This window comes from Narcine bancroftii, chromosome 2 (genome assembly GCF_036971445.1).
Source record: "Narcine bancroftii isolate sNarBan1 chromosome 2, sNarBan1.hap1, whole genome shotgun sequence".
In the NCBI taxonomy this organism is placed as follows: Eukaryota; Metazoa; Chordata; class Chondrichthyes; order Torpediniformes; family Narcinidae; genus Narcine; species Narcine bancroftii.
Genome location: NC_091470.1, coordinates 297,559,969 through 297,587,716, shown reverse-complemented (window position 1 = coordinate 297,587,716; position 27,748 = coordinate 297,559,969). Strand labels below are relative to the sequence as shown.

Here is a 27,748-nt window from a genome sequence, read left to right as displayed (position 1 = left end):
AATGTCCATGACTGTGTTGATGGGAATGATCACTGCACAAATCTTTTAGACTCTTGTGTTCACACCGATGATATGCTTAATGGGAGTGCACGGCAGAGCCAATTGGCTAAATAGAAGAGAGATGAACAGAAAATCTGCCATCTGCGTAGCAGGAAATCCACAAGGGCAGTAATGGATTGTAGCACAATTGTTAAATGGACCTCAGAGGGGTTTGATTTCCAGCAATTCTGATCCAGAAGGACAACAGGAGACGACCAATTTTTCTATGGAGTAATTAAAGATTAGAGCGTAATCAAATTCAAAGGGATATCTTATCAAGCTACATAACTCTTTCTTAAAATTAATAGAAGACTTGTATTTATACAATGAACTTCACTGTCCACCCACTAGTTTAGGATATTCTCTCGTCATTTAATGCCAATTAATTAATTTTGAAGAAATTGTTATTATGCACAAATGTGCATATTAAAAATATTAATGGCTGTTTTTAAAATATTGGCTGAGGGATAAATATTGGCCATGAGACATTTATATTCAAAATCATCTGTCTACACAAATGTACATTTATTAGCTTAATTGAGGAAATGGAAGTTGGTACCCTTTCAAAACTAACACACGTTGATGAAAATGCTTTTGACGCTCTCAGCACCAAAAATGAAAATTCACAATATATAGTGTAGAGTTCAGCAAAATTCAGTAAATCCTTTCATTTATGTATGCTCGCATTTTACTCTGTACACAGGATATATTCCATGAAGAATAACTTTAAATGAGTCATCTTTAAGTACTACACACTCATTGCAGAACTCAGGCAAGCATACATGAACAACATGACCACATTCAGCAAACTGCCTGGACACATTTCACAACCAGGTAACCTTTGAAAATTTTATTATTCTTTTATTTTCTTTTCTAGGTTTTCATTGTAAAAATATTTTCCCCAGGAATAAGAACTTAGTAGATCAATGCTTCACAGGGTAGCATAAAGCAAGAGCAGAATATTCATACTCAAATTGAGATGGTCTATTGGCAAATTACAGTAACTGTTAGACATTGTCATTAATCATTTCAATTTTCACATGGAGGAAATTGCCACTTTGACATACAGGACATTGACCTCTGTTTCAATTTCATTACAGTACTCATTTTCCTCTCCAATATGATCCTGCTGTTGCATTCTTTCTGGGGTACTGTTCCTCAGCATCTTCCTCAAATGGCTTATTATTCACAGCTGCCTTTACACAGTGACCAAAGGCAGAAATGGTGCTCAATAATAGAGACTCAAGTTATCAAAAGTGCACATTTCCAGAAAAGAGCAAAGCAAGGGAATGAGTTGCATGAAACCCAACTACATCTCCTCCCTAGTAGAGGCAGAAAAGCTTATTGCAATGTCAAGATGAAGTCAGGCCTCTTGTTTCAGAAAATCCTGGGGAACAAACTTGGGACATTTGGTCTAACTATCACACTGAATAAATTATTGAGTCATCCAAGAGTTTTTTCTTGAGGACAGCTTTTATCAAAGATAAATTCAAAACCATGATATTAAAGCCTGTAATGTAATCCAGAGAAACATTATTTTCAAAATATAGGCAACCTATTAATCAGTAATAAAAATAAGATAATGCAACCTTTGCAATAGAAAAGCTGCAAATTAAAATACTTCCGACTTGAGTTCAAGATGTGTAAGAATACAAAGCCAGACTTTCTCAATCAACAGAATTCAAGCAATCATATAATTAACAATCACCCTTAGTTTATACTTCACAGTAATTGCACATAAAATTAAAGATGACTTTAGTTTCACAAATACTTCTATTTACATAGAAAGACTATGTGGCTTCATCTGAAAATAAATATAGCATTTGAACAGAAAAGTAAAGATAATGGATGGGATAAAAATAAAACAATTCAAATGGATAGGATGAAAGTACATTGCAAATTACATTGCTCCATTTAGCTGGAAGGTTGTTCAATTATTCTCACGTTAACAGTATTGATAAATTTTTGACCCAAATTTGATTCTTTCATCTTTGGAAAAGTCCGTGGAATTATTTATTTATTTATTTAATATAAAAAATTTAGACATACAGCACAGTTACAGGCATTCAGCCCACGAGTGCATGCTGCTTAATTTACACTCCCAGACATTCTGAACGTGAGAGGAAACAGATCCCCCAGAGAAAACTCATGCAGACATGGGGGGGGGGGGGGGGGAGAAGATACAAACTCCTTACAGACAGCATGGTATTCAAACCCCACTCCAGCCCAGATTGCTGGCACTGTAAGGTTTTGCTCTAAACGTTATGTCAACTGTGCTGCCCAATTTAAAATTTACCTTCAGCAAGTTTTAAAAAGAATAGATTGTGCTTGAATTGCAAGATACATGTATTATATGGAATATTTTAATACAAAAACATTTCAAATTTCAATATAGCACAATCCTGGTAAGTGCCACTGATGCTTAATGGGCAATATACCATGTACAATACCTACAATAGTACCCAGCATGTAACAGGGTGCACCAGTTTCAAACCTCAATCTGTGTTGAGCTGGCCGTTTAGTTGGAAGTAATGGGTGGTTTCAGGTAGCATTCCAGTTCCTATCTACTATGCAGTGGAGCCAATTGGAAAATCCAAATCCCCATATTATCAAGGAACACCTAGAATGACTGATCCATTACCCATGGCACGCAAAGATTGATTAAAGCATACAAGGAGTGTCTTCAGGAGAAAAATAAAGGGACAAGGTTGCAAAAAACACCAAAATTCCAGTGCACTAAACTTGCATTCATTACTGCCAAATTCTTATAGTTTTTTTTAAATAAAGCATTTGTTCCAAAATAAAGCCAGGTTCAATTTAACTACGAGTAAGATTTCTTTTTAAATTTAGAAAACAATAGAATCACATTGGCTTTCACTCATTCACTGTGGTTTACAGGTACACCTTAAAAAGCCATGAAAGCATTTTTTTCCTCATGCGGATATTTTAAATTCCTGTTTTACATAAAAATTCAGTTTTCTCTCATAGCAGTACATTTCATCCAAATTGAGTTAGGAGAAAGAAAATATCTAGTTCTTAACTAGTTGTTTAAACTACTGGTTGAATATAATGGAACCTAGAATTGCAACTTCCATAATTCTACACCCATAACTTATTTACATATAAACATTCACATTAAATTTGACGACTGTTGTACAAGCACAGTAACACCACTCCTTTGCAAAATTTGCAATTTTAAAATTAGGATTGGTCATACTGAAACCTGTTTCCTTATATGCAATGCCACCCACATCTAAATCCTCAGCTTTCAATTTTATACTGTATGCGCCACTTAACGTCGGTTTGGGCAATGTCCGACCGCATATACGTCCACGGTCCCATAATTATTCAGTTACCGCGAGCAAGTCCGCAGCAATTTAGAAAAAGCAATCATTAGCTATAGGAAATTGTATACCCAAACAAATCTGACTGCCCCACTCTCTTCCCACAGCACTGTTATCAGTCCCAACTAATCCCACTGGCCCGCACTCTCACCACAGCCCAGTGTTGGTCCCCACATTGATCCCACTGCCTCGCCCTCTCCCCATATCCCTGTGTCAATCCCTACAATCATACCACTGCCCGAACACTGATCCCTAATTACAAATAAAAAATTTACAGGTACACTATAGTATCCCATATATCTTAGCTAAGTGTATAAATGTAGTGTTTGCATAATGTCCACATCGCATAACGCCCAATTTCACAGAACGTGTGTGTGTGTGTGTGTGTGTGTGTGTGTGTGTGTGTGTGTGTGTGCGCGCGCGCGCGCTCAAATCTGCTCAAAGATTCCAAGAGCATGTAAGTAAAGGCTAAATCAGACAAATTACTTTTTTTTTGCTTTTACATTGAAATAAGTAGTTGGAGATTTCTACTTGGTTTTAATAGATTTCAAATCTGGCAATTTTTCAAGCAATTCTTTGTGAGAGACACCAATAGTGGCAAAAATTCCACCTTCATTCAACGCACTGTCAGTATAATCAATCGTCTTTCCTTGGAGAGTGGTCATTTGGCCACCAAGTGCTTCCAAAAGGGCATTGCCAGCACAGATGTCCCACTTCTTGATATTGGTTACATGTAGGTACACATCAGCATGGTCTGGTTGCTTATCATCAGGTATATTCAGCAGGGACAGTACTTTATAACCTACAAATAAAATGCGGGATGAGAAGTAAATTATAAACAAAAGAAATCTAAAATTAATTTAGAATTTAAATAAATCTAATGATACACAAAATATTAGGTTCTTTCATATTTGAACATTTGATCAATATTCTTGGTCACTTGATTCAATATTGGTCTGAAATTTGTAACAGTAGTGTTTCAAGAACTCTGCCCACAAAGAACTAGCAATCTCTGCAGTTTGAAGGTCATATTTTCCCCAACATCAGTTGCTATCAGGCATCATTTCAAGTAGCAAAACACGAGTCTGCAGACACTGTGGGTGAAGTTAATTCAAGTGTTTGACCGTCTACTATTCCTGTTCATCATTTGTGAACTCACAATCTTCAGTATGTGGCCAGACTAAATTTACCAGTTTGTTCCGATTTGTTGATTTCAATGTTTATCTTCCAATTATGAAAACTCACCATCTGCCAGTGAAATTATAACTAGTCCCTTATGTAATGAAGGAGTTTAAGTTTCAGAAGGGCTTTTCTGAATTCAATAAAATGTGTACAATAAAAACATTTTTAAAAACTCCGTATTTTACACCCAATCTTACCTGCCCCTCCAGCTTCTTTAATGTCAGTGTTGTTCCCAAATGCTTTTTGAGCAAATGCCCTACCAGTACCTAAATGCGACCGGGACATTATAATTCTGGGATTTTTTTCATTGTACGATTTACGCATGCTGACATTTGATCCTCCACGCACCACTGCCCATGCTGTCAGAGAGAGAATTATTGTTAAGACAAACCATTAGCTCTAGTCTGTACAGTATGTTTTTTTTTAATTTAAATTTTTTAAAATTGGTGACTTAATTGCACATGTAAAAGCATATCATCGCATGATTAAAACATTCATCTACTGTGAGGATTTGTTCCCTACTGTATTTATAAACTGTAAATTAAGCTTGGCATGCCACAAATGTAAAAAGGATTAAAGTTAAAATTGAAAAATATTAAAAATAACCACAGTAAAGCTGAAATTTCATATACATTTGTATTATTGAAGCAAACTGTGAAAGGTTAATACGTAGCTGATCTCATAAGAATTAGATTAATTTGGAGAAATTATGGCTGAAAATTCACAAAAATTAAATATTAAGAGAGCAGGAAAAGGAGGTTGTTCAATAATAGGGTACACACTACTCCAGAGATGCAATTGTTCTCCTTACCAGTAAAATCAGCAAAAGGCTTATGCACGACTCCAATAACTGGCTTTCCATTCACAGCCACACACACCATTGTGGTAACATAATGCAAAAGATTTTCTACACAAAAGATGAAAACAGAAAGTCATCTGTTAATGTACAATTGCTGCAATATGCTAAAATTGTGGACTTCAGTCTTGGGCAGATTCTTTCATACCAAGCTGTTATGCATCCATAAAAATAGGTCTATATGTCTATAAAAGTAGGTAGGATACATTTGGGATATACCAGATTTCATTAGGCTTCTGAGGAGTAGAGGCATTGATGCACCTTCTTGGCCATGGCATTAACATGGTTGAACCAGGGCAGATTGTTGGTGATATTTACACTAAAGTATTTGAAGTTCTTGACCACAGCACCTCTGATATAGACAGGGGTGTATCCTCCAACCAATTTCTAAAAGTCCACAAGCTCTCTCATTTTGCTGACATTGAGGGAAAGGCTGAAATCCTGATTCCATGCCATAAGGCTCTCAGACTCTTTCCTTCATACCATTAATGTCCATACCCTCTTCTCATCCTGCTGCTGAAACTTTCATTATGAGCCAAGAATATTTGCTAGTCTTTACTATGGAGAAGATCATGGAAGCTGAGGAAATGAAGCAATCAGACTTTGTTTGCAAAAAGAGTGGCAGAGAGGATCAATGGAGTCTCCCTTTGCCCCCTCCCCCATCGAAGTGATCTACCGGGACCATTGCCTGAAGAGGGCGCACAAAATCAGTGAACCTGTGCGGACTCGAAAGGCCAACATGGCCTGTTTCCGCTCCGTAAATGGTTATATGTCTGTAATAAATGTAAAAAGATCAATGATTCCAATGCAATCTTTACTAGGCTTCCTCATTTTCATCTCCATAAAAGTGGTCCTTCAAAACTCTTCTGCCCATAATCAAACTCAAAACAACTTAAGTACTTAATTGTTGTTGTAGAAACATAGAAAATAGGTGTAGGAGTAGGCCATTTGGCCCTTCATTATGATCATGGCTGATCAGTACCCAGATCCTGCTTTCTCCCCATACCCCCTAATCCCTTTGGCCACAAGGGCCAAATCTAACCTACACTTAAATATTGACAGGGAACCGGCCTCAACTACTTCCTGTGGCTCCTGTGGCAAAGAATTCCACACATTTACCACACTCTGAGAGAAGAAATCTTTCCTCATCTCAGTCCTAAAAAACTCTCCCTTATTCTTAAAATAAGACCCCTGGTTCTGGTTTTTCCCAGTAAGAAAACACAATGAAATTAAAAAGTGCAATCGCGGTAGTACTCACAATAATATACATGAACATATAAAACAGTAAAATCGATAAAAACAAGAAAGAAAAGAGCAGCATTAAAGCAATACAAAATACAAATACACTAATTGGTGAAGTTTAATTCTCGAATGGCTCCGGGATAGAAATTGTTCTCGAGTCTGTTTGTCCGTATTTAATGGACCTACATTGTCTACCCGAGAGCAATAAGTCAAACAAATGATAGATAGCCCAGGTGAGTAGAATCCTTAAGAATATTAGCTGCCTTCCCAATACAGTGAGATCAAAATAAATCCACCAAAGGGGACAAGGAACATCCAATGATCTTCTGGGCCATATTGATAACCCTCTGAAGACCCCTCTTATCTGCAGCTGTCCCGCTGGCAAACCACATGGGAATGCAGAAAGTCAGCACACTTTCAATAGAGCAGCGATAGAAGGACATCAATAACTTCTCCTGTAGATCCATTTACCTAAGAATTCTCAGGAAATGGAAACATTGATGTGCCTTCTTGGCTATAGTAGGGTTCCTCCTGAAATTCATTATGAGCTCTTTTGTCTTCAAGGAATTTATCATTTGTCACCATTTACAACACATAAAAGTGCTGCAGAAACACAGCAGGTCATGCAAAATCCATAGAAAGCAATAGGTGGTTGATATTTTGAGCCTCAGTCAATCAGGAATGCCAGAATTTGAGCATTCACCTGAACAAGAAGGTTGGGATGGTGGAATGAGGCGGGGGGGGGGGGGGGGGTAAAAGAGCAGCACAGCCTTGTTGGTGACATATGGGAAAGGGAAGAAGAGATGTGAAAAAGGCAGAGATCTGAGAAAGATGCTCTCTGAAAAGAGAAAAGGGAGGGGTTGAGAAGCTGAAGGAGGAAAGGCTGTGGGCAGGTGGGAGAAACAGAAGAAAGGGAGTTGGGGTGAGGGAAAGCAATGACAGGGTAGGAGGTGAAAAAAGGGGGAATGGGGGAGGGGTTACCATAAATTGGAGGTCAATATTGATGTTGTCTGGTTGGAGATAGTTGGGACAGAACAAGGTTGTGTTCCTCCAATTTATGTGAAGCCTCAACCAAGAACATGAAGTCACATATAGACGTCAGTGTGGGAATGGGATGTGGAATTGACTGACAAATTGAAGGTGTTCAACAATACAAATGTTCTCCAGCATCTGCAGTCTCTTGTTTGTCTTAATTTACTTAGTGTTTTGCAAGAAAACACTCCTGATCTATTAATGTTCTTTTATTTACTTGTTATTTTATTTTTAAAAAAATCCTGCATGTCAACATCTCTGAGGATCTGTCCTGAAGCCTCCATGTTGTTGCAATCAGAGAAGGTTCGCCAACAGCTATACCTTGTGAGGAATTTGAGGTAGTTTGGTACTCCACCGAAGACTATCGAAAACTTCTACAGGTATACTGTAGAGAGAATTCTGGCTGGTTGCAAGAAAAAATTCCAGAGGATTGTTAACTCGGCCTGCAACATCAAAGGCACCAAACATCACACCATTGTGGACAACTACAAGAGGCAGTGTCTTAAGAAAGCAGCCTCTATCCTCAGGTACCCCCACCACCCAGGCCATGCCCTCTTCACTATGTTTCCATCAGGGAAAAAGGGACAGGAACCTGAAGACAAGCACTCAGGAAAACTTCTTTCCCTCGGCCGTCAGATTTCTGAATGAACAATGAACCACAGAACAGTGCCTTACTTACATATTTTCTCTTGCACTATTTTTTATTTATTTTGTAAGGTAGTTTATCTAAATGTTTGCACCATTATGCTATTGCAAAACAATGAATTTCATTACATGTTCATGACAATAAATTCTGATTCAGAGCATGCCTATTGCCAGGTCTCGTCAAATGCTAACCCCACCCATCTCATTTTTATCAACATAACCAATATTTACTGTTGTAACAATTTTGGGATCAATTAAATAAAACCATATTAGAAAAATAAAAACATATTCAAACTAAATAAAATATACTCAAGAGAAGATCATCTTCGGATATCTCATTCCTGCCCAACTTTCACAAAGTCCAGTGATAAAGTAAACATTGAAGAAACAAACTCCACAGAAAGGCAAGTGATGATACAACAACTAAGTGCATGAGACAATTGCCAACATATCACAAACTGTCAGTTTGGATGAGAACGGCTCCACACATTACAAGGAAACTGAACATGACATCAAAAGACTTCTTTGGGCCTCAGCTATTTTCAGTACAGCATCCTCCAACTCTCTTGTCTCACTCTTCAGCCTCAAGATTTTCCATAATTTAAGAGAGCTTTCATCAACAAAGAAGGCAAGTGATATGGAGAGAAAGAACATGACAGCAACTGCAAACAAACTAAATTGATAAATTATACACAACCCTTGATCTAACCCCAATCTAGTTCAGCAAGCTGGCACATTTACAGGAAAAATCTATTTTGCATTCGGTGCAAAGTCTATAAGAAATGACACTCTTTCTTTGGTTAAGAGCTTCAAATTCTGATGTTTCTCCAAATCTTTATTTAATTTTAATAACTCTTCCCAAAGCCTTCTGCGATAACATTTTCTGTTCCTTTTTAAAATTCCTAACTTTGATTACAAATTTGTCAGAGCACATACATGGCGTCACATGAGATTCTTTTTTATTGCAGGCATGGCAGAATTACCACATTGCTAATGTAAAAAAAATGTACACATCTAAACAAAAAAATGTAAACTGATAACAAATATAAATAAGCTAAGACAGAATTTTAAAAAACCAAAGTGCAAAAGTAAGAGTCCTTAAATGAGTTTGTTGTTGAGGACTCTGATGGTGGAAGGTTAGCAGCTGTTCCTGAACCTGGTGGTGCGAGTCTTGTGGCACCTAGACCTCTTTCTTTATGGCAGCAACAAGAGCAGAGCGTTTGCTGGATGGTGTGGATCCTTGATGATTCTTGCTGCTCTCTACAGCATTCCCTGTAGATGTTCTCGATGGTGGGGATGGTTTTTGCCTGTGATGTCCTGGGCTGTGTCCTCTTTCTTTTGCAGAGCTACGCACTCACGGGTATTGGTGTCCCCATACCAGACCATGATTCAGCCGATCAGCACTTACCACCACACATCTATTCAAATTTTCTAGGGTTTCTGGTGTCATACCAAACCTCTGCAAACTCCTGAGGAAGTAAGAGGTGCTGATGTGCTTTCTTCATGATGCCATTTGTATGTTGGGTCCAGGAAAGATCCCAAGAACTTAAATTTGCTCATCATCTCCAGATCTGATCTCCCAATGATCACTGGATCTGCTTCATAAGATATAAACCACACAAAGTTTTTTTTTAAATATAAAAAATAATGGTTCTCAAAGTTCAACGGACATCTTTTAATTGACATGAATACCACTACAGGAGATTTGGAATTAAAATTCATTTCCACAATGCAGAAATTATGTCACAATGGTCACTTTTTTATGTGAACTGCTGTCTAACAATGTCACCAGAATAACTAGACCTTAAACCAGAGGGGACACTGATTGTGGTTATCTATGGGTACCTGCGAGCACCACTCCCAGGGTCCACAAAGGTAATTGGTGCCTTAATGGGCTATTTAGTCACCAACACATGCCCTGACCTTAGAGGTGTGGTCTTGCCCCTCATGGGACTGGCAACCAGGAAAACCATCCAGGAAGCCATTATCCTCCTTGAGCACCCACTCAAGTTTGCAGGGCTGAGGCATAGTTCGGTGACGTTACCCTGCCTGTGATTCAGAGACATATGGTCTCTGGAGAGAGAGCATTGCAGGGGTGAAGCTCCGTAGGGGTGGGGTTTTCCTTGCTCCACCCACTCCCACCTGGACCAACCTCCCCTCTGGTCCTCCCTCACTGGAAGTGGCCACTGACTAAACTATCTTGCAAGTTCTACAAAAAACACCTGCCTCCTCCACAGGAGAAAGCTACAGTTCAAAGGTTCCTCTTCTCAACGTGAGGGTCTATGACATGCTCATCAAAACAGACTGCTGCTATCCCATCATTGATTCCAGCCATCAACTCTAGCTCATTTAAAGCAGCAAAGAGCTGTTGTCATGAACTATACAGAACATTTTCAGCAGACAGGCAAGAACTATTGCCATGGACACATTATCACATGAAATTCCTGCTTAACAACATCCATAACCTTTGTCAAGCACCTTTCTATTACAGCCTTTGTAATGGACCTTTTTAATGGAACCCTGAGCCGTGGTATTTACTCTTCACTAATGTCTTTCGGCATACTCTCAGAAAATTGTAGTTTCATCAATTAATTACAATGTTGCAGATCATCCACTATCAGGAAATATTGTATATATTTTGTAACCACTCAGTAATGGCAACGTCCTCCACTCCTTCCCAATAATAGAAACCAAATCCTCAAGGGGTGGGTGCTTCAGGAGCTTTTATTTAAAAGTTACTAATTTGGTCAACTTTCACTCCTCCTGGCTACAGGCATATGTGCCACCCCTTTACAGGGAATGCGGGTAGGAATTGCATCTTGGTGTCAGATGACAGCTCAGTGAAATGGGGTACTCTCACAGGAATACAGGTACACTCTGGTTGTATGCCTCCTGGCCTGTCCCCTGCCTCACCTTAGGATAGTTCAGCCACAGGCACCTTGGGTCTATGCCAAGGGAGTGCCCAAGTGTGATGCAAAGGCATGGGATGCACTAGCCAAGAGAAGGCTTTGGCACCTTATGGTTGACTTTGCACTGTCTGCTCACAGATGTTGGTGGTAAAGGTGCTCATGTGTGCCAGCTAAGCTGGAAAAAGCAGACATGAGAATCAGTCAGACCATTTTCTTTCACAAACCTCTTAGACTGGGGGGCAGTTCCCACAGCATCCTACTACATCAGGAACACAATGACCTTGTTTAGTCAGTGTGGGGTAGCTGGTGAGGCATTGCCATTGAGTTTGATAATGTGCTTTGTCCATCATACGGAAGGCACTTGTGCATATTGATTCGTTTTAGACACGTTTTAAGTTATAACATGTTACTTAGATTTTATCGTTTAGAAGCCAGCTATTCATTGTAATTGCAGTGAGAGGCAAGTGACGTGACTTCTGAAGGGTAAAATGTTATATGTGGATTGTGGAGGAAAACTTGGCCTCCTTGACTGGAACATTGTGGATTGCAGATGGTCACGTGAAACTTATTTTGAAGTCGCATCACCTGCCAATCAAGGTTGGACTCTGGCCACCCATTAGTGCACACCTTCCCATTGGCTCATTTAAATGATTCAGAGTCATCATTAGGCAGATACCCAGCTCAGAACAGTATAAAAACATCAATGCACACCACATTTTTCTCTTTGCCTCTTAGTCCAAGTCATCACTCCACACCAGGTCGTTACAGTGGACATGGCTCCTGGAGTCCTGGGCAAGGTGTGCACTACACTTAAGTTCAGACATAGCATTGCAATAGATCAGTGCTGGCAAAGAGCCACACCCCTGCTGGTACAGGGAATCGGGTGTGTGTTTGAAAGACCCTGTTATGAAACGTGTTCATGTGTGGGAGCATTTAGAAGCTAGGTGGCCACTGGTAATGGAGTCCAACCTGGGTCCAATGTGAATGTTTATGAAGTTATTTAGTAGTAATCAAGTATCATTTGACATCTTCCCCTGTTTGTTACCCATGTGTTCAATAAAGTTACCTTTGATTGTAACACTTGCATCCACTCATCTCTCTGTGAACCCACTAAACCCAATACTTTATAAACACAACACGGAGTAATCTGTTTCAATAATTTTCCTCTTCCCCTGTTCTTGCTACTTTCCTCTCCCTTTATTGCACAGCTTGTTTACAGTTCTTTTGATTGTTTACATGTTCACACTATGTAGTTTATTTTTTTTCACTACCAATTATAGGTAATTCTGCCATGAAAAAGGAATCTCAGGTCATCATTGATTTTTCCAATAAACGCTGATAATTCCTTTAAGGTGAATTCTTTGTAGCCTCCTTGGTCATTCACTTCTTTTAGTTTAGTCGGAAAGCTTGCAGGGTCCGATACAGCACTAACGGGGGAGAGCTGGACAATGGGATCAGTGATAGGAATGATAAAGGGCTGCGGGGAGACAGCAGGGCAGTGGAATCAGTGTGGGGACTGATGCAGCACTATTGTACAAGGTATACCTATATTCTTTTTCGACTTACGATGGGTTTGGTGGAACCTAACCCCCACCGTAAATTGAGGAGCACCTGTACTTACCTATGCACTAAGGCTAATTTACAATACCCATCTAGCAGAGTTTTCAGAATGGGAAGGAACCAGAGCACTCTGGGGAAAACCATCCAATCACAAGATGATGTGTTAATTTCACGGAGGCAGCACCTGAGGCAAGGATCAAACCTGGGTTGCTGGAGCCAAGGCAGCAGATCAACGAGTTGTACTACTTAGTGCACAATATATCCCAATAGCTTCCACCTTGAAAATATAATGTCTAGGCAATGCACCAGTTTTAAAAATTACATACTGGATGGAATGTTTTACATACAATAACTTTAATTAACTAATCTCAAAAATTATAATCCAATTCATTTTTAATTGGATAACAGATCCTTCTGGCCCACGAGCCCTAAAACATCCAATGTGACCAATTAACCCACTCACCCAATACGTCTTTGGAAAGTGGGAGGAAATCAACATGAACACAGACAATGCATAAACTCCTTAGAGTCATCGGCTGATTCGAACCCCAGACCACTGATGCTGAAATAACATTAGCACTAACCACTATACTAAATGTGCCTGTCTTAAATTATTACATTTCATTTTCAGATTGACTCTATGGTAGATGTTGCACCTGTATACTCCTGGGTGGCATCAAGAGGATCAATCCACACTGTGATACTGTCAGAGGAGACTTCTTCAGTTGTGGTTGTTTTGTCCAGGATTTCCTTTGGAATTACATGATCCCATGATGCAGTTTCTGGTACATTACTGGTTTCATGCTCTTCAGAGTACACCTAAGGTAAAAGGAACTTCAATTAAGCCCACAGTAACTCTCAAATGCTTTTATAACATTTATTATTTTCCTGGCAGAGAAACAGGCCCTACAGCCTATTGTGGCCATGCCATCTATATTAATTCCATTTACCAATCCTCAGCACATTCGATAGCCATGCTACCAAAAGTTCTGATTCACTTAATTACAAATACAAAACATGTTTTTAAAATGGGAAAAGACTCCACTTTGGCTGAAAAGACAATCTGACACATTATACGACACAGAGAGGTACAAATCTCTGATCAACTAGCTCCTCCTCTCCAGCAAAACTATGAAGAGGCAATCCTAAAGCCCTTTTCGCATTAGCTAACTGGTACATTAGCAGTTCAACGAACTGCTTCAAAATAGCATTCTTGCTGTTCACACTGGACCAATGTTATCCGGTTCTCTGCACCCTTTCACACTCACCATCTGGCATCCCAGAGCAAAGGGGCACCTATGCTGCAGTGGTGAAGTCTTGCATACCTCTGTTCCTTTCACAGTAGGCTAACCGGTACACTGATTCAAAACTAATCGGCAATGATACACCCTCCCTGGGTGGTTCATCCTCAGGTAATCGGACGCCTGCGTTCCAGTTCGCAAGCATTCACACTGGCACATTACCCAATAGATTGGCAAGTTATTTACTGGGTTAAAATGTCAGTGTGAATGGGGCTTAAGCTGGTGGTGCAGTTAGAGGAATTGATCACATTTGCCTTCCATGATCATTGCCTAGCGATTACTGCTGGAAGTAAACATTTTTGGACAACGAGATACCCTTCCAGGGAGACTGGAAAAATTGTACTTTACCCAAGGTAGGATTTCAGCATCAAATTATTGTATTTGCTTTTCGAACGAGTCATCACACAAAGCACTGAAAATGAATTTGTTTCATGAGAGTCTGGTCCTGGTGGAAACTCAAATTGTCTGCATTTTTATGGAGGAGCAAGACCAACATGCATGCCAACATGCATTCTCATTGTATCAACACACTGAAGCTGTGGAATAGCAATTGCTGGACTCTACTAATCAACAATTAACCACTATCGGCAGAAAGTTCTAAAAGTTTAGACTTGGACTTCAGTAATTCACCTGAAGAATAAACCTGGAGAGTTTGAACTATAGATAATCAGGAAGCGATGTTACTACATCACATTTGTATTCAAAAAATCATTAAAGAGAAGGACAAAAAATGTGGTGGGGATGTGAAGAGTATCAGTAAAGGTATCAATTCTAATGCTGAAATACAAGAAAATTTCTGAAAAGGTTGCATTACTTGTATTAACATAGAATTGCTTCAAGAAATAGCTGTCATTAGGTTAGTACGCCTGAGCTAATAATCCAGAAAATGAGTACAGATTGAACAACACCAGGTGGAGAGTTGGATTCGGTTTTAAACATCTTAAAGTCAAACGTAAATTAAAAAGTTATTAGGGGCAGCAGAATTTATACAAAACCCAGTCAATGCTCTTTGTGCAGAGAAACATGTCTTTCTTCTTTGGCTTGGCTTCGCGGACGAAGATTTATGGAGGGGGTAAAAAGTCTTAACTAATATGCCTGTCACAATACGGCTAGCTCTTCAGAGCCTGAAGATACAATTTAAGTGAGCCACTCAGCTATATCAAATTGCTCAACAGCAATTAAAGGTCTACTACCACTTTCTCAGGTTATGTGGGGATGAGCAATAATTGCCAGCCTATCCACCACAGAAATACATTTCAATAAATTTTTATTAAAAAGTAGGAATTATTATTACTACAATTATTGTGTTCGGTTCTGGTCACCTCATTACAGGAAAGATGTAAAAGCTTGAGAGAGGGTGCAGAGTAGATTTACCAGGATGTTGTCTGGATTGGAGAATATATCTTATGAGTCAAGGTTAACACAGCTTTGAAGAAGGATGAGAGGTGACTTAACAGATGTCTACAAGATTAGGAGAGGCAGGGGAGTGCCCATGCGAAGGATCTAGGCAGACGTGTCTTGAATGAGTTCTTCGTGAAGAGTGATAAAAAGACAATTTAAAAGTTTTCTGCTTCTGATATACAAAATGACAGTCAAAAAACTGCAAAGAACGAAATCTGAAGAGGCATCCAGACGGCCGAGTGAATGCCCAAAAGGGAGCAGCACAAGAGATGCCTCGATGCCACCTGAACCCGGCAGTGATTGGGGAGGTGTGGGGGGTCAGCATAATACTTAACTCGAATCCTGGAGAAGGTGGAGATCTTATGTACACATTTTACAAGTGTGGAAAATGCAATAAAAAACATGTCAGAGAAGATGGGTGAACTCTTGAGACAATTAATGACTTAATGAATCAAATGGCCACATGGAAGTCGGCCTGGTTACAACACAAGAAAAGCTGAAACCTTTAGAAGACGACACAAATAAAGTGGGACTTGGATAGGCAAATGTTGCTGGTCAAGATCAACAACTTGGAAAACTTTAGTAGATGCAACAACATTCAAATTATTGGATTGAAGGAGGGGATCAAAAAGAATGATCCAGTGAACTTCTTTGAATCACTAAAATAAATTGGCTTGTAGTAAGAAACCAAAGAGTAGTGGTGAAAGGAAGTATTCTGCCTGGAGATCGATGACTAGTGGAGTGCTGCAAGGATCTGTTCTGGGGCTCCTGCTCTTTGTCATATCTCTAAATGGCCTGGATGAAGAGGTAGAAGGATGGGTCAGTAAGTTGGTGGATAACACAAAGGTTGGAGGAGTTGTGGATGAAGCTAAAAGTTGTAGATGGTTACAAGAGGATATGGACAGGATGCAGATTTGGGCAGAGAAGTGGCACATGGATTTTCATCTGCATGACTGTGAGGAGATGCATTTTGGAAGGACAAAGCAGAAGGCAGACTACAGCGTTAATGGTGACTTAAGAGTCTGGATGAACAAAGGAACCTTGGTGGGGGAGGGGTTTCAAATCCATACAAGCCTCAAGGTCACCACACAGGATGATAGGATTCATTAATAGGGGAATTGAACTCAGTAGAGGATGGGATGCTGGGATTCATTAATAGGGGGATTGAACTCAGTAGGGGTAATATTGCAACTCTACGAAATCTCTGGTGAGACCACACTTAGAGTTTTATTCAGTTCTGGTCACCTCATTGTAGGAAGGATGTGGAAACTATGGTGGTATGTGAGGGGGAAAGAAAAAAAGTTTTAAAACCACTGTTTAAATCGTACCTAATTGACTCATTATGTGCATGGTTTCATAACTCCAAAGGAAATGGGCCAATGACAATTTTTCTCAGGCAAAATATTTCAGTTACAATTGAGTCCAGAGCAGTGATTCTCAACCTTCCCTTCCTACTCACATACCTCCTTAAGCAATCCCTTACCAATCACAGAGCATCTATGGCATAGGAACTTAAAGTGATACATGAGTGGGAAGAAAAAGGTTGAGAACCACTGATCTACATCTTCCCCACCATGACAGATTATTGGGAGTGGTTTTTCCATTTGGCAGTGCATGAGGCCATGGATATGTGTAAATAGGATGTGGAATTAAAATGGTTGCCCACGGCAGGATCCTTGGCCAGAGTGAAGGTGTTCAACAAATCGATCTTCCAGCCTCCATTCAAACTCTCCAATGTTGAGGAAGCCTTAATGGTAACACTAGATACAGCAGATGACCCCTTCAGATTCACAATTGAAGTGTTGCTTCACAGGGAAGTACAGACTTGGGGCTCTGAATGGTGATGTGGGCACAAGAGCAGCATTTCTAATGGTCATAGAGGGAGGTACCAACAGGGTGATTGGTTGGAAGGGATGAGTGGATGAAGGAGTCCTGGAGTGAGCAGTCCCTGTGGAAATCAGAGAGGAGAAGATGTGTTTGGAGGTGGCAGAAATTGCAGAGGATAATATATTGTATGCAGAGGCTGGTAGGGTAGCCCTAATTGAGCCTAGGGGCAGAGGGGTCCAAGGCAGCTGTGCAGGAAATAGAGGAGATGTGGGTAAGAACAGAGTTGACAGCAGCAGAGTAATGATTTGAATGCAAGTGAGACCCATGTCCAGAGTAGAGAAAAAACAAAAATAAACCTCTCATGGGGATCCTGTGTGAAATGCAGACTGTGAAAACTGACCAGCTCGGGTCAGCAATATCAGTAAGAACACAATATTCCCTCAAGGACTTTTTAGCTGAAACAACTATAGAACTAGCTCCTTTGGTGTGAGCAAAATCTTGGACCTTTTGCTAAGTGTTTCAGGACTAAAGTGAGCTGCAGAGGGGAAGACTGCAACTGGCTACAGAACCCAAAGTAGCTGCAAGTCATTTTAATTCCAGTTTTAATGTTTTAACTTTCTTGGAAAACTAACCCTGTGCAGTTTTAACAGTTTTGTCAAATGCTTAAGACTGGTGAGAGGAGTTTTAGTAGTATCCCATGATGATACTAATAGAACTATGCACAATACTCCAAATGCAATCTAACCAATATGAAGTTCCAATTCTGATACTCAATGCCCCTGCCTATGAAGGCATGCATACTAAATACTTATTTCATTACCCAATCCTCCTACAATTCGCTTTCAGTGAGCTATGGACCTGCACTCCAAGGTCCCTCACCACATCACACGTTCCCTGCCATTTCCTAAGAAAATTTAATTCCCAAAATGCTTCACATCTTCACTTCACACCTGATCCAGTTTAATGTTTATTTGCTCCAACCAACTTTCCAGATCGTTGTTTCCCCCTGTATCTTTAGACAACACTCTTTGCTATCTACAACTCCATAAATTTTTGTATTGTCTTCAAATGCACTAATCAGATCACCTACATTCTCATCTAAATCAGTACATTACAAACTCCAAGCACTAATACTTCCAGTACACAACTACTACAGACAGAGAAAAAAAACACTCATGTACCTACACCCTCTGGTTCGCTATCACCATAAAAGGTATTTGCAAAGAATACAAAAACAAATATTTAATTGTACTAGAATCATGCTTTCCCAAGCATTAAATTCACCTGCCATTGACTTTACAGAAACCATAAAGAGTGCCTGTGAAGATTTCACAAGTAGCTGTTAATTAGACTGATGTGAGAGAGAGAGAGCGCGAGAGAGAGAGAGAGCGAGAGAGAGCGAGAGAGAGCGAGAGAGAGCGAGAGAGAGCGAGAGAGAGCGAGAGAGAGCGAGAGAGAGCGAGAGAGAGCGAGAGAGAGCGAGAGAGAGCGAGAGAGAGCGAGAGAGAGCGAGAGAGAGCGAGAGAGAGCGAGAGAGAGAGAGTGAGAGAGATTTACTGCAGCAGTTGGTGTTGAAGACTGGAAATTCACAAACCTGCTGCAAGATGTCATTTCAAGACGGGTTTTGAGCTCCTTGTAGTCAATTACAAGAGGCTGGGGCTGGTTATTGTGTTTCTCCTGAAATAGGAGAAAAAGAAGAACTCTTTGCGGTAACCTGGTAGAAGAGGTTACCTTTTGGAAAAATCCACAAGGGGGCGTTTTTTTTTGGCCAGACACTGAAGTGGCTGATTGAAGGAGATCAATTTGTGTGTCCAACAAACAACGAATCTCTCTCTGAAACAACAAAGACCCTCCAGAGCAGTAACAATTTAATTTAAAGCACCAGAGCTTTGAAGATCATAAATGTTAAATTCTGTATACAGTGTGGAAAATTGCCTGATACCAGTGAACTTGGGGAAAGTAAAAAGTGAATGAGTGGATAGTGAAGCAAAGAACTTTCTTGAACACATTACATGCACTTAGAATTAGAAGAGGGTTAAGTTAGGTTGTTAGTAGTATTAATTTAAATATCGATTTTATTATTGTGTACGAAGAAAACTAAAAACATTTTTGTTTAAGTAACCATTGTCTTGGTGAATTTCTGTTGGTGATGGGTTTTTTTGGGAGTCCTCTGGGCTTGTAACAGTGGAAGGAGAGAATGATAGGATGGAGTAATCCCCCAGCAGACATCCATGCATCCTATGCTTGTCTAACTCCAGTTCACATATAGCATTTGATCTATTCATGCTTCTGTGCTATGGTTGTACTACAGTTGAAACATTTGCCTTGCTGTAAATTTATCTGCAGATAGAAATTTTTACATTCTCAATTTCTTCTGTGTATTCTCCTTCCTCCAAATGTTATTGTTTTTCATTCTCAATTTCTTCTGTGTATTCTCTTTCCTCCAAATGTTATTATTTTTCATTCTCAATTTCTTCTGTGTATTCTCTTTCCTCCAAATGTTATTGTTTTTTCAAAAGCACAATCTGTTGATCGTTGTAGAAAAAAATTAATCTCAGAACATTAATTTCATAGATCATATTTTAATGTTTGAAATGAATATAATAAATTTACATTCACCCAAAACAATGCTTTACAACAATGATCCAAGGATGCAGGACATTTATCAATACACAGCAGATAGAACTCAGCAAGCTAACTTACAAGATTTATGAAAGGGATTGGAAATTTAGATGCTAGGCAATATCTGAACTTTTCATTTGCTCTCTGTGAGGCTATCACTTTAAATTATGCATTAATTTTAAAATCCTGAGAGGCAATGAAAGAATGAATGTCAAGAAACCATTAGGATCACCAATTTAAGATGATTTTTTTTTCTCTTTGAAATTCCCTTCCTCAAAATGTATTGGAGGCTGAGACTTGAAAACTTTTAAGGCAACAATGGATAGATACTTCTAAAAACAATATATGAACAGAATGGAGAAACACATTGTAGAGTTTCTCCAATTTTCTTGCATAAACATGGAACTCCTTCATGTTGATATGATTTCCTATTACAAATAATAATCACCACTCATTTTGAATTAATTTTAAACCAATGGTTCTCAACCTTTTTCTTTCCACTCACATACCACTTTAAGAATTCCCTATCCCAGAGGTGCTCAGTGATTAGTAAGGGATTGCTTAAGGTGGTATGTGGATGGAAATAAAAAGTTTGTAAACCACTGTTTTAATCATACCTAATTGACTCATTATGTGCAGTTTCATAACTTCAAAGGAAATGGGCTAATGACAATTTTTCTCAAGCAAAATATTTCAGTAACAATTGGGTCTGGAGCAGTGATTCTCACCCTTCCCTTCCCTCTCACATAGCACCTTAAGCAATCCTTTACTAATCACAGAGCACCAATTGCATAGGGATTACTTAAAGTGGTACGTGAGTGGAAAGTAAACGGTTGACAACTACTGTTTTAAACTGTCCAAAATCAAGTAGTGGCAATTTATAATTTCCATCAGAAAATACAGAAGGGCACTCCTGAAGAAAGAAAAAAAAACATTTACCAAAGAAGTAATTGTGGCTCAACAAGTACTGTAGCACTCTCATCCAGTCAGGAAGTACACATACACACACCCTCCATCCACCCCACCCAGGATGTACAAGCTGTACAATGTCAAAAGGCCAACTCATGTAAGAGATGTTAAAACAAAGCCCTCTTAGAGATACAAAATATTTTGAATAATAATTAAAATGGGAGGGTATCATTCTCCAAACATTGACCAGGCACATAATATCCTTTCATTATTATGGAGCTATTTGTGGGATCTTGCTGTATGAACACTGCTATGTCAGATTATGAAGTATAATATTTTAATGAAACCATTCAATTTTTCCCTACCATTCATTATAATTGTTTTTTTTCCCCTTACTGACAGGTTAGCAAAATTGGATGTTTACCCTATATGGTCCTGGGCTTTTAATTCTGTTAATGAGCCAAATTGTTTTTGTACACAATACAGATGTCAGGGTACCTTATCCAATCAAGTGGACAGTATTCCATCACACTCCTCATCTGTTTTGTGTGTAATGGAAAAATTTTGAGCAAATTGTTTGAAATGTGATATGTATCCTCTCAGCTGCTCTCACAGCCGTTGGATTTGAAATTCATTTAATTCAGTGGTTTTCAAACCGCCCCCTAAAGTCGCATTCCACTTTAAGTAATCCCATGCCATTAAGTGCTCTGTGATTAGTAAGGGATTGCTTAAGGTGCTATGTCAGTGGAAAGAGAAAGGTTTGAAAACCTCTGTTTTAATCATACTTAATTGACTTGTTATGTGCACTACTCCAAAGGAAATGGGCCAATGACAATATTTCTTCAGCAAAATCTTTCAATAACATTTGGGTCTAGAGCAGTGGTTCTCAACCTTCCCTTCCTATTCACATACTATCTTAAGCCATCCCTTGCTAATCACAGAGCACTTACAGCATAGGGATTACTTATAGTGGAATGTGAGTTTGGGGGGGTGGGGGAGTTTGAAAATCACTGGTTTAATGGAAGCACAGTTACTAATTATAAAAAGATGCTAACCATGGAGGATTTAACCATTGTAAAGACATTGATTGTCATGCGACAGTAGTTATATTAAATAATTTTTTAAATAATTTAGACATGCAACACAATAACAGGCCATTTCAGCCTACAAGCCTGTGCCTCCCAATTAGACTCGATTGATCTACAGCCTCCAGTAAGTTTTAGAACAGAGGGAGGAAACTGCAACCCTCGGGGAAAACCCATGTAGACACAGGGGAGAACGTACAAACTCCTTACAGTGCGGGATTTGAACTCTGGTCCTGAACACTGACGCTATAAGGGTGTTGCACCAACCACTATGCCAACCGTGCCTTATTAGAGATGATCAGAGACATTTAATCTTTTTAAATTTAAACATACAGCAAGGTAACTTGCCCTTCCCATCAATTGGCCCAAATACACCAATTAACCCATAAACCTCCATACAATTTTTTTTGGAAGATCAGAGGAAACCAGAGCACCTGGGGGAAACAAGTACCTGAAGGAAAGGACTGAGACACGGGGAGAATGTACAAACTTCTTACAGACAGCACTAGGTCGCTTGTGCTGTCATAGTGTCGTGCTATACTAACGGTTACACTAACTATGCCACCCTAATTTGTGACACAAATGTTACTGGCAAAGATCAATTCACACTAGTACAAGCATTTCACATGTAAACATTCAGCTTCATTATCAGAGGAGAAGCAAATGGAATTGAACATTGTGTAATCATCATTTAAATACCTCCATTTCTAATTTTTTTTTATGTAAAATGAGGCTGAAAAGGGTTAGAACCAGAACAGCTCCTAAAAAGCCTCCACAGTGATTTCTTGGGCTGAGGTTATTGATTTTCAGAAACAACAGGTCCATTGTGGTATCCAGTATTGTTCCTTGTACTGTGCCACTATCTCATGGCTAGAGATCAAATCAAAGTTCTGCAGTGCTGCCACATCCAGTTATGGATGATTTAACTCTGATGAGGTAAGAAAGAAGTTGCATGAATACCTCATCCATCCTTAGTGACGATGAACCAATTATGCATATGCAAATACAAATTATAAGTAAAAAACTTGCAACCCACTATAGTGAAAAATATCAAACGCATATAGTCAATTAAATCTTCCTCGTCCCAGAAGCCATCCTTTAACCAATCTGATTCATTCCAATGTAATATTAGGAAATGATTGGGAGAAGCATACACACTGTTCTATATTGTGTTCTCACCAGCTTGACACTTCATTTTTAAGGTACAACCATCGCAACACCTGCTACATTCTACTCTGGCTTGATTACGAGAAGGGAGGGAAATGACACAAAGTTACATATTTTGATACAATTACAGTGCTGCTGACATCCAGTTCGCTGAATCTATTCAATATACAAATACTGTTCACTGAGAAGTGAAATTGATTGAGATTGATCAGTGAGATTGATCCCAAAATACAGTGAGATTGATCATGTCCTCACAGGCAACAATGACACCCTGCATTTTTGTTGTGCAAGATAACCATGTGTCATTTCAGCTTTGAGCTGGCAGGAGATAATGGGGGGTGGGGGGGGGGGGGGAGTGCATGGGTGGTTTGCTCACATTTACAGACACTACTATAGACAGATACATCTGCTACAATAAGAATGTAAAGGATATGGTTAAATAAAATAAAGACTTGCATTTATTTCACACCTGAAGCCCATGAGAAGCTTTTGAAGCCACCATGGCACTATGAGCTAAACAGCCTCTTCATGTCCTAAGTAAGTGAATTACATTGATAAGAAAAGCTGACAGAAATAATTTCCAGGGAAATAAATAGACCTCACTTCTCCCTATAAGTCAGCTTGGGGAGAAGTGATCAACAGTGATGGACTTGGGTGAAGGAACAATGTGTAGCTATAATGAAAAGAATGTTTACAAATAGCAACTCACAACTTCCAACTCTTCCAATGAACCTATTAATTGTGGCCACTGTGATCTTCAAAATCAGAAGCTAATTTTCTCACATAAATGTCTTAAATAAATTAAAGATCAATTATTACATTTTAGTAGCACTGGGCGATCAATGAATACTGATCAGGTCAGCACTTAAATTTCCTTATTCAAATGGGATTGCGTGATCCATGAGTAAAAACGGATGAGATAAATACAGATTTTTAATTTTCCCCTTTTTTTAAATTTAGAGATTATAGCATCGTAATAGGCTCTTCTGACCCATGAGCTTGTGCTGCGCAAATAGACCATGTGACCAATTAACCTATAACCCCCATTCGTCTTATCGCGAAGAAAATTTTATTGATGAGGCATTAACTCTGTTTCTAACCTGCTAAATATTTCCAGAATTTTGGAGTTACTTTTGGTTTTCCTACATCGGAATTTTTTTTTGCTCTTCCATTATCTTTGTACGCTCATCCATACAAAGATTCTGTTTAAACAAGCAATACAAACCCTAATATTTCTATCAATGATGTCCAGAAATTAGGACAGAAAATTAGATGTTAATGGTGTTTCTCTTTCCACAAATGCAGTCTCACTTGCTGATTATTCGCAATATTTTCTCTTCACATTTAAATTTTCAGCATCTGTAGTTTATGATTGTAGTACAGGGACAAGAATGACCCCAGGACTTGCATTTGAAACATAAATAAGGGCAAATGAGAGCGCTCAAAAGCAGTGTAGGCAAAGGTGAAGTGACAAACTTGGTCAAGACATCAAGAAGCAGTGGCAGACATTCTCTTACAAAGAGAATATGATGATCTGAGAAAGAAAACTTTCAAGGGAGGATTCACTGTTTAGGGTTAACCAAAAAAGTTCAAGATACCATCATATTAAGCACATAACATGGACGGAATGCACTCCAGTTGCAGAAGAAAGCAAAGGAGAAGATTGTTGGGGTATTGAAATGATCTTTGTGTCTTCCTTGGCCACAGGAATGGCACTGCAGGATGGTAAATGCTCTGTTGTTCAAGAAAGATATTGTGGAGAATTCTAGAAATAACAGAGCAGCGAGCCTTACGCAAGTGGTGGTCAAAGTATTGGAAAGGATTCACAAGCCTTTGGAAAAGCATACTATAATTAGGAGCAATTAGCATGGTTTAGACAAGTTATGGCTCACAAATGTAAATGAGTCTCACAAGGAGGTGACCAGAAAAAAAAACCAGATTGATGAAAAAATGGCTGGAGCAACAGCAGTTCGCCCAGTGATGGACTGGGAGGTTGAAGACATTGTTGAATTGTTTAAAAAGTTTCAGAAGTGCAATTTAGCATTCAAGAGCTATTTTTAAAATGCAACAGCTGAGGAGAAGGTCAGTTATATACTTCTCTGGTCGAGGGAGGGAGGCCTTGACTTATTTAATAGCTGGGAGCTTACAGAGGTGGAGAAAAATGATCCAGAGCAGAAATCCAGGTCTAATCATAGAATTAAATGCTATGAATTGCACAGCTTAATGCAAGAGACTGACGAAACTGTTGATAACTTCCCCACAAGACTCAAAATTATTGCCGCAAAATGCAAATTTAAGGATATAGAGGAAAGACTAGATGTCAACATGGGCGAGTGCCCATCCCAAAGTGCAAAAATCTCTGACAGGGAAGGATAGCTTGAAGCTGGCCAGTTAGATACATCCAGAGCCTTTTGAGGATGTAAATGAAATCCCTATCTATGCAGACCCACCCACAGCAAAGAGAAGGCAAGGTTGATGCTCTAAAGAAGGCAAGGTTGATGCTCTAAAGAAGGCAAGGTTGATGCTCTAAAGAAGGCAAGGTTGATGCTCTAAAGAAGGCAAGGTTGATGCTCTAAAGAAGGCAAGGTTGATGCTCTAAAGAAGGCAAGGTTGATGCTCTAAAGAAGGCAAGGTTGATGCTCTAAAGAAGGCAAGGTTGATGCTCTAAAGAAGGCAAGGTTGATGCTCTAAAGAAGGCAAGGTTGATGCTCTAAAGAAGGCAAGGTTGATGCTCTAAAGAAGGCAATCAGAAAAGTGCAAACCCCTAAGACCTGCAGGAGCCTTTTGATAACCGAAACAGGTGCCCCACATTTGAATGTGGAGCCTGTGGCAAAGTCTGGTATTAAGAAAATAGTTATACCAGTGAAGAAAAACTCAAGGAGAAGATCCACCCCATAAAGGAAACTTTTCACACACACTCATATACATATGCCCCAGTGGTGTACTACAGGGAGATGGGTGTATTCTTACGCAGTTTTAGAAAATAGTTCACGTTTAAACACTGACCAACTCCAAAAAATGAGAGTAAAGTGGTCTTTGGCAAAATGTAACAAGTGGGGTTTCAGTCTAGTATCCAAAGGAGTAGGGAGGTGCAAAGGAAGATTTGCAAGAAACAGACAAGATGGCCTTAACAAGTTTAAAGGACGCACCCAGATGTACCTAGAACGAGGAGCAGCTCATTAAAAGTAAAGGACAGATGAGGAAAAGGGGAGCGAATCTTTAGACTCCTCTTCAAACGGTGGTGGAAATGTAGAGGTCTTTAACTTTTAAGGGGACATCACAAAGGGGTGGGTTAAAAGTTACCATCAGCAGATGGAAATCTTGAACTTGCAAATCAGATCAGTGAGGACAGAGCTGCTTTGAGAGACCGAGTCGGCGACTCTCCTCCCCAATTAAGATGCCAGTGACCGTGAACTCTGAAGCAAAATGGAAACTGCGGTGCACCAAGTCCAAATTTCCAGCAGTAAATGATCGGTGTGCTCTTGGAAAACGAGTTGCCTTTGTGGTAAACGCTCCAATTTGGGTTGAGGCTGAAGGGAGCTGAAATCAGAAATGTTCTCTTCAACCCTGGGGTTCTCCATCGGCATTCGTTCCGATCTTTACTCGTTTGCTCCCTCCAGGAATCGTCACTCAATGCATCAACATTTCAGCATGAAATCCAAAAGAAATATTGTGGACCCCCCCCCCCCTCCCCCCCGAAAACCACCTACCGCATTGCCTCGTTGGCGCCCCCGAGCTCACCTGGATGGATGGAAATGTGTTCTTAATGAGATGGTACATCTTTTGGTGGGACCTCAAGTCTCCATTGGTGAGCATCTCCTCGGCCCCTTCCTTGGTCTTCCCTTTGCTTTTCCCGTGGAGCTCGCCCTCTTCCGCCACTCGCTTCACTTGTTCCCCTCCCCGGACGGCGGCTTCGACCGACAGCGCCAGCAGCTCCCTCAGGTCCACCCTGTCCCCGCCGGGCAGCTTTCGGAAGATGGCGATCCTGCCAGCCAGAACCCCCGAGTAGAAATGATAGAGCACTCCAAGGGCCAGCAATGCGAACACGGCCACGCCAAGCGGAGACAGTCGGATGCCCATAGGAGCCATCGCCGTCAACGAGTCTCGGCCGTGCAGGGGAGGCCCGGGAGCTCGCGGCTGAGTGGCGGGGCGCGTGGCGCAAATTCCGTCGCCCCACGCCGGGATTCCGGGCGCGCCAGCTCGAGGCTCCACGGACTGGAGCGTCAGTCCGTCAGCAGTTGCCCTTTGCAGCTGCCGTCCCGGGCCACGTCATCTCTGTGGGTCAGAGGGTAAAGGTAATGCAACCGCTTCTGGGTCGTGAGGGGTCTTTCCATTCCGAAGCGGGGTTGCAGATGCAGCAGCGTCGTCCTTGGGCGTTCGAGTGGTTTGGGGGGGGGGGGGGGGGGGGGGGGGGGGGGTGCAAGTTTGGAATTTGGGGGTTCGTGAAATCCACAATGGAGCTGATTTCGAAACTCGCTCAGAGAACAGGAAGGCCTGCAGACGCTGGAACGCTGTCGTGTCCACAGAGATGCTGGAGGAAATCAGCTGGACTCGCACCATCCGGCACGACGTAAAGAGACACTGTTGAACCGACGTTTCGGACCCTTCTTCGCCAGTGACCCGACAG

The 27,748-nt window shown here is 40.2% G+C and overlaps 1 protein-coding gene across 1 annotated transcript; it reads right to left on the bottom strand.

Moving 5' to 3' along the window:
* Positions 1 to 879: 879 nt before the first annotated feature.
* Positions 880 to 27,406, bottom strand: bpnt2 (3'(2'), 5'-bisphosphate nucleotidase 2). Its single transcript, XM_069921455.1, has 5 exons — positions 26,863 to 27,406; positions 13,466 to 13,628; positions 5,377 to 5,472; positions 4,763 to 4,924; positions 880 to 4,185 (listed from the first exon to the last, which is right to left on the bottom strand). Exons 1-5 carry the CDS (start codon positions 27,208 to 27,210, stop codon positions 3,911 to 3,913), a joined length of 1,044 nt encoding a protein of 347 aa, XP_069777556.1. The 5' UTR covers positions 27,211 to 27,406; the 3' UTR covers positions 880 to 3,910.
* Between the last annotated feature and the right edge of the window lie 342 nt (positions 27,407 to 27,748).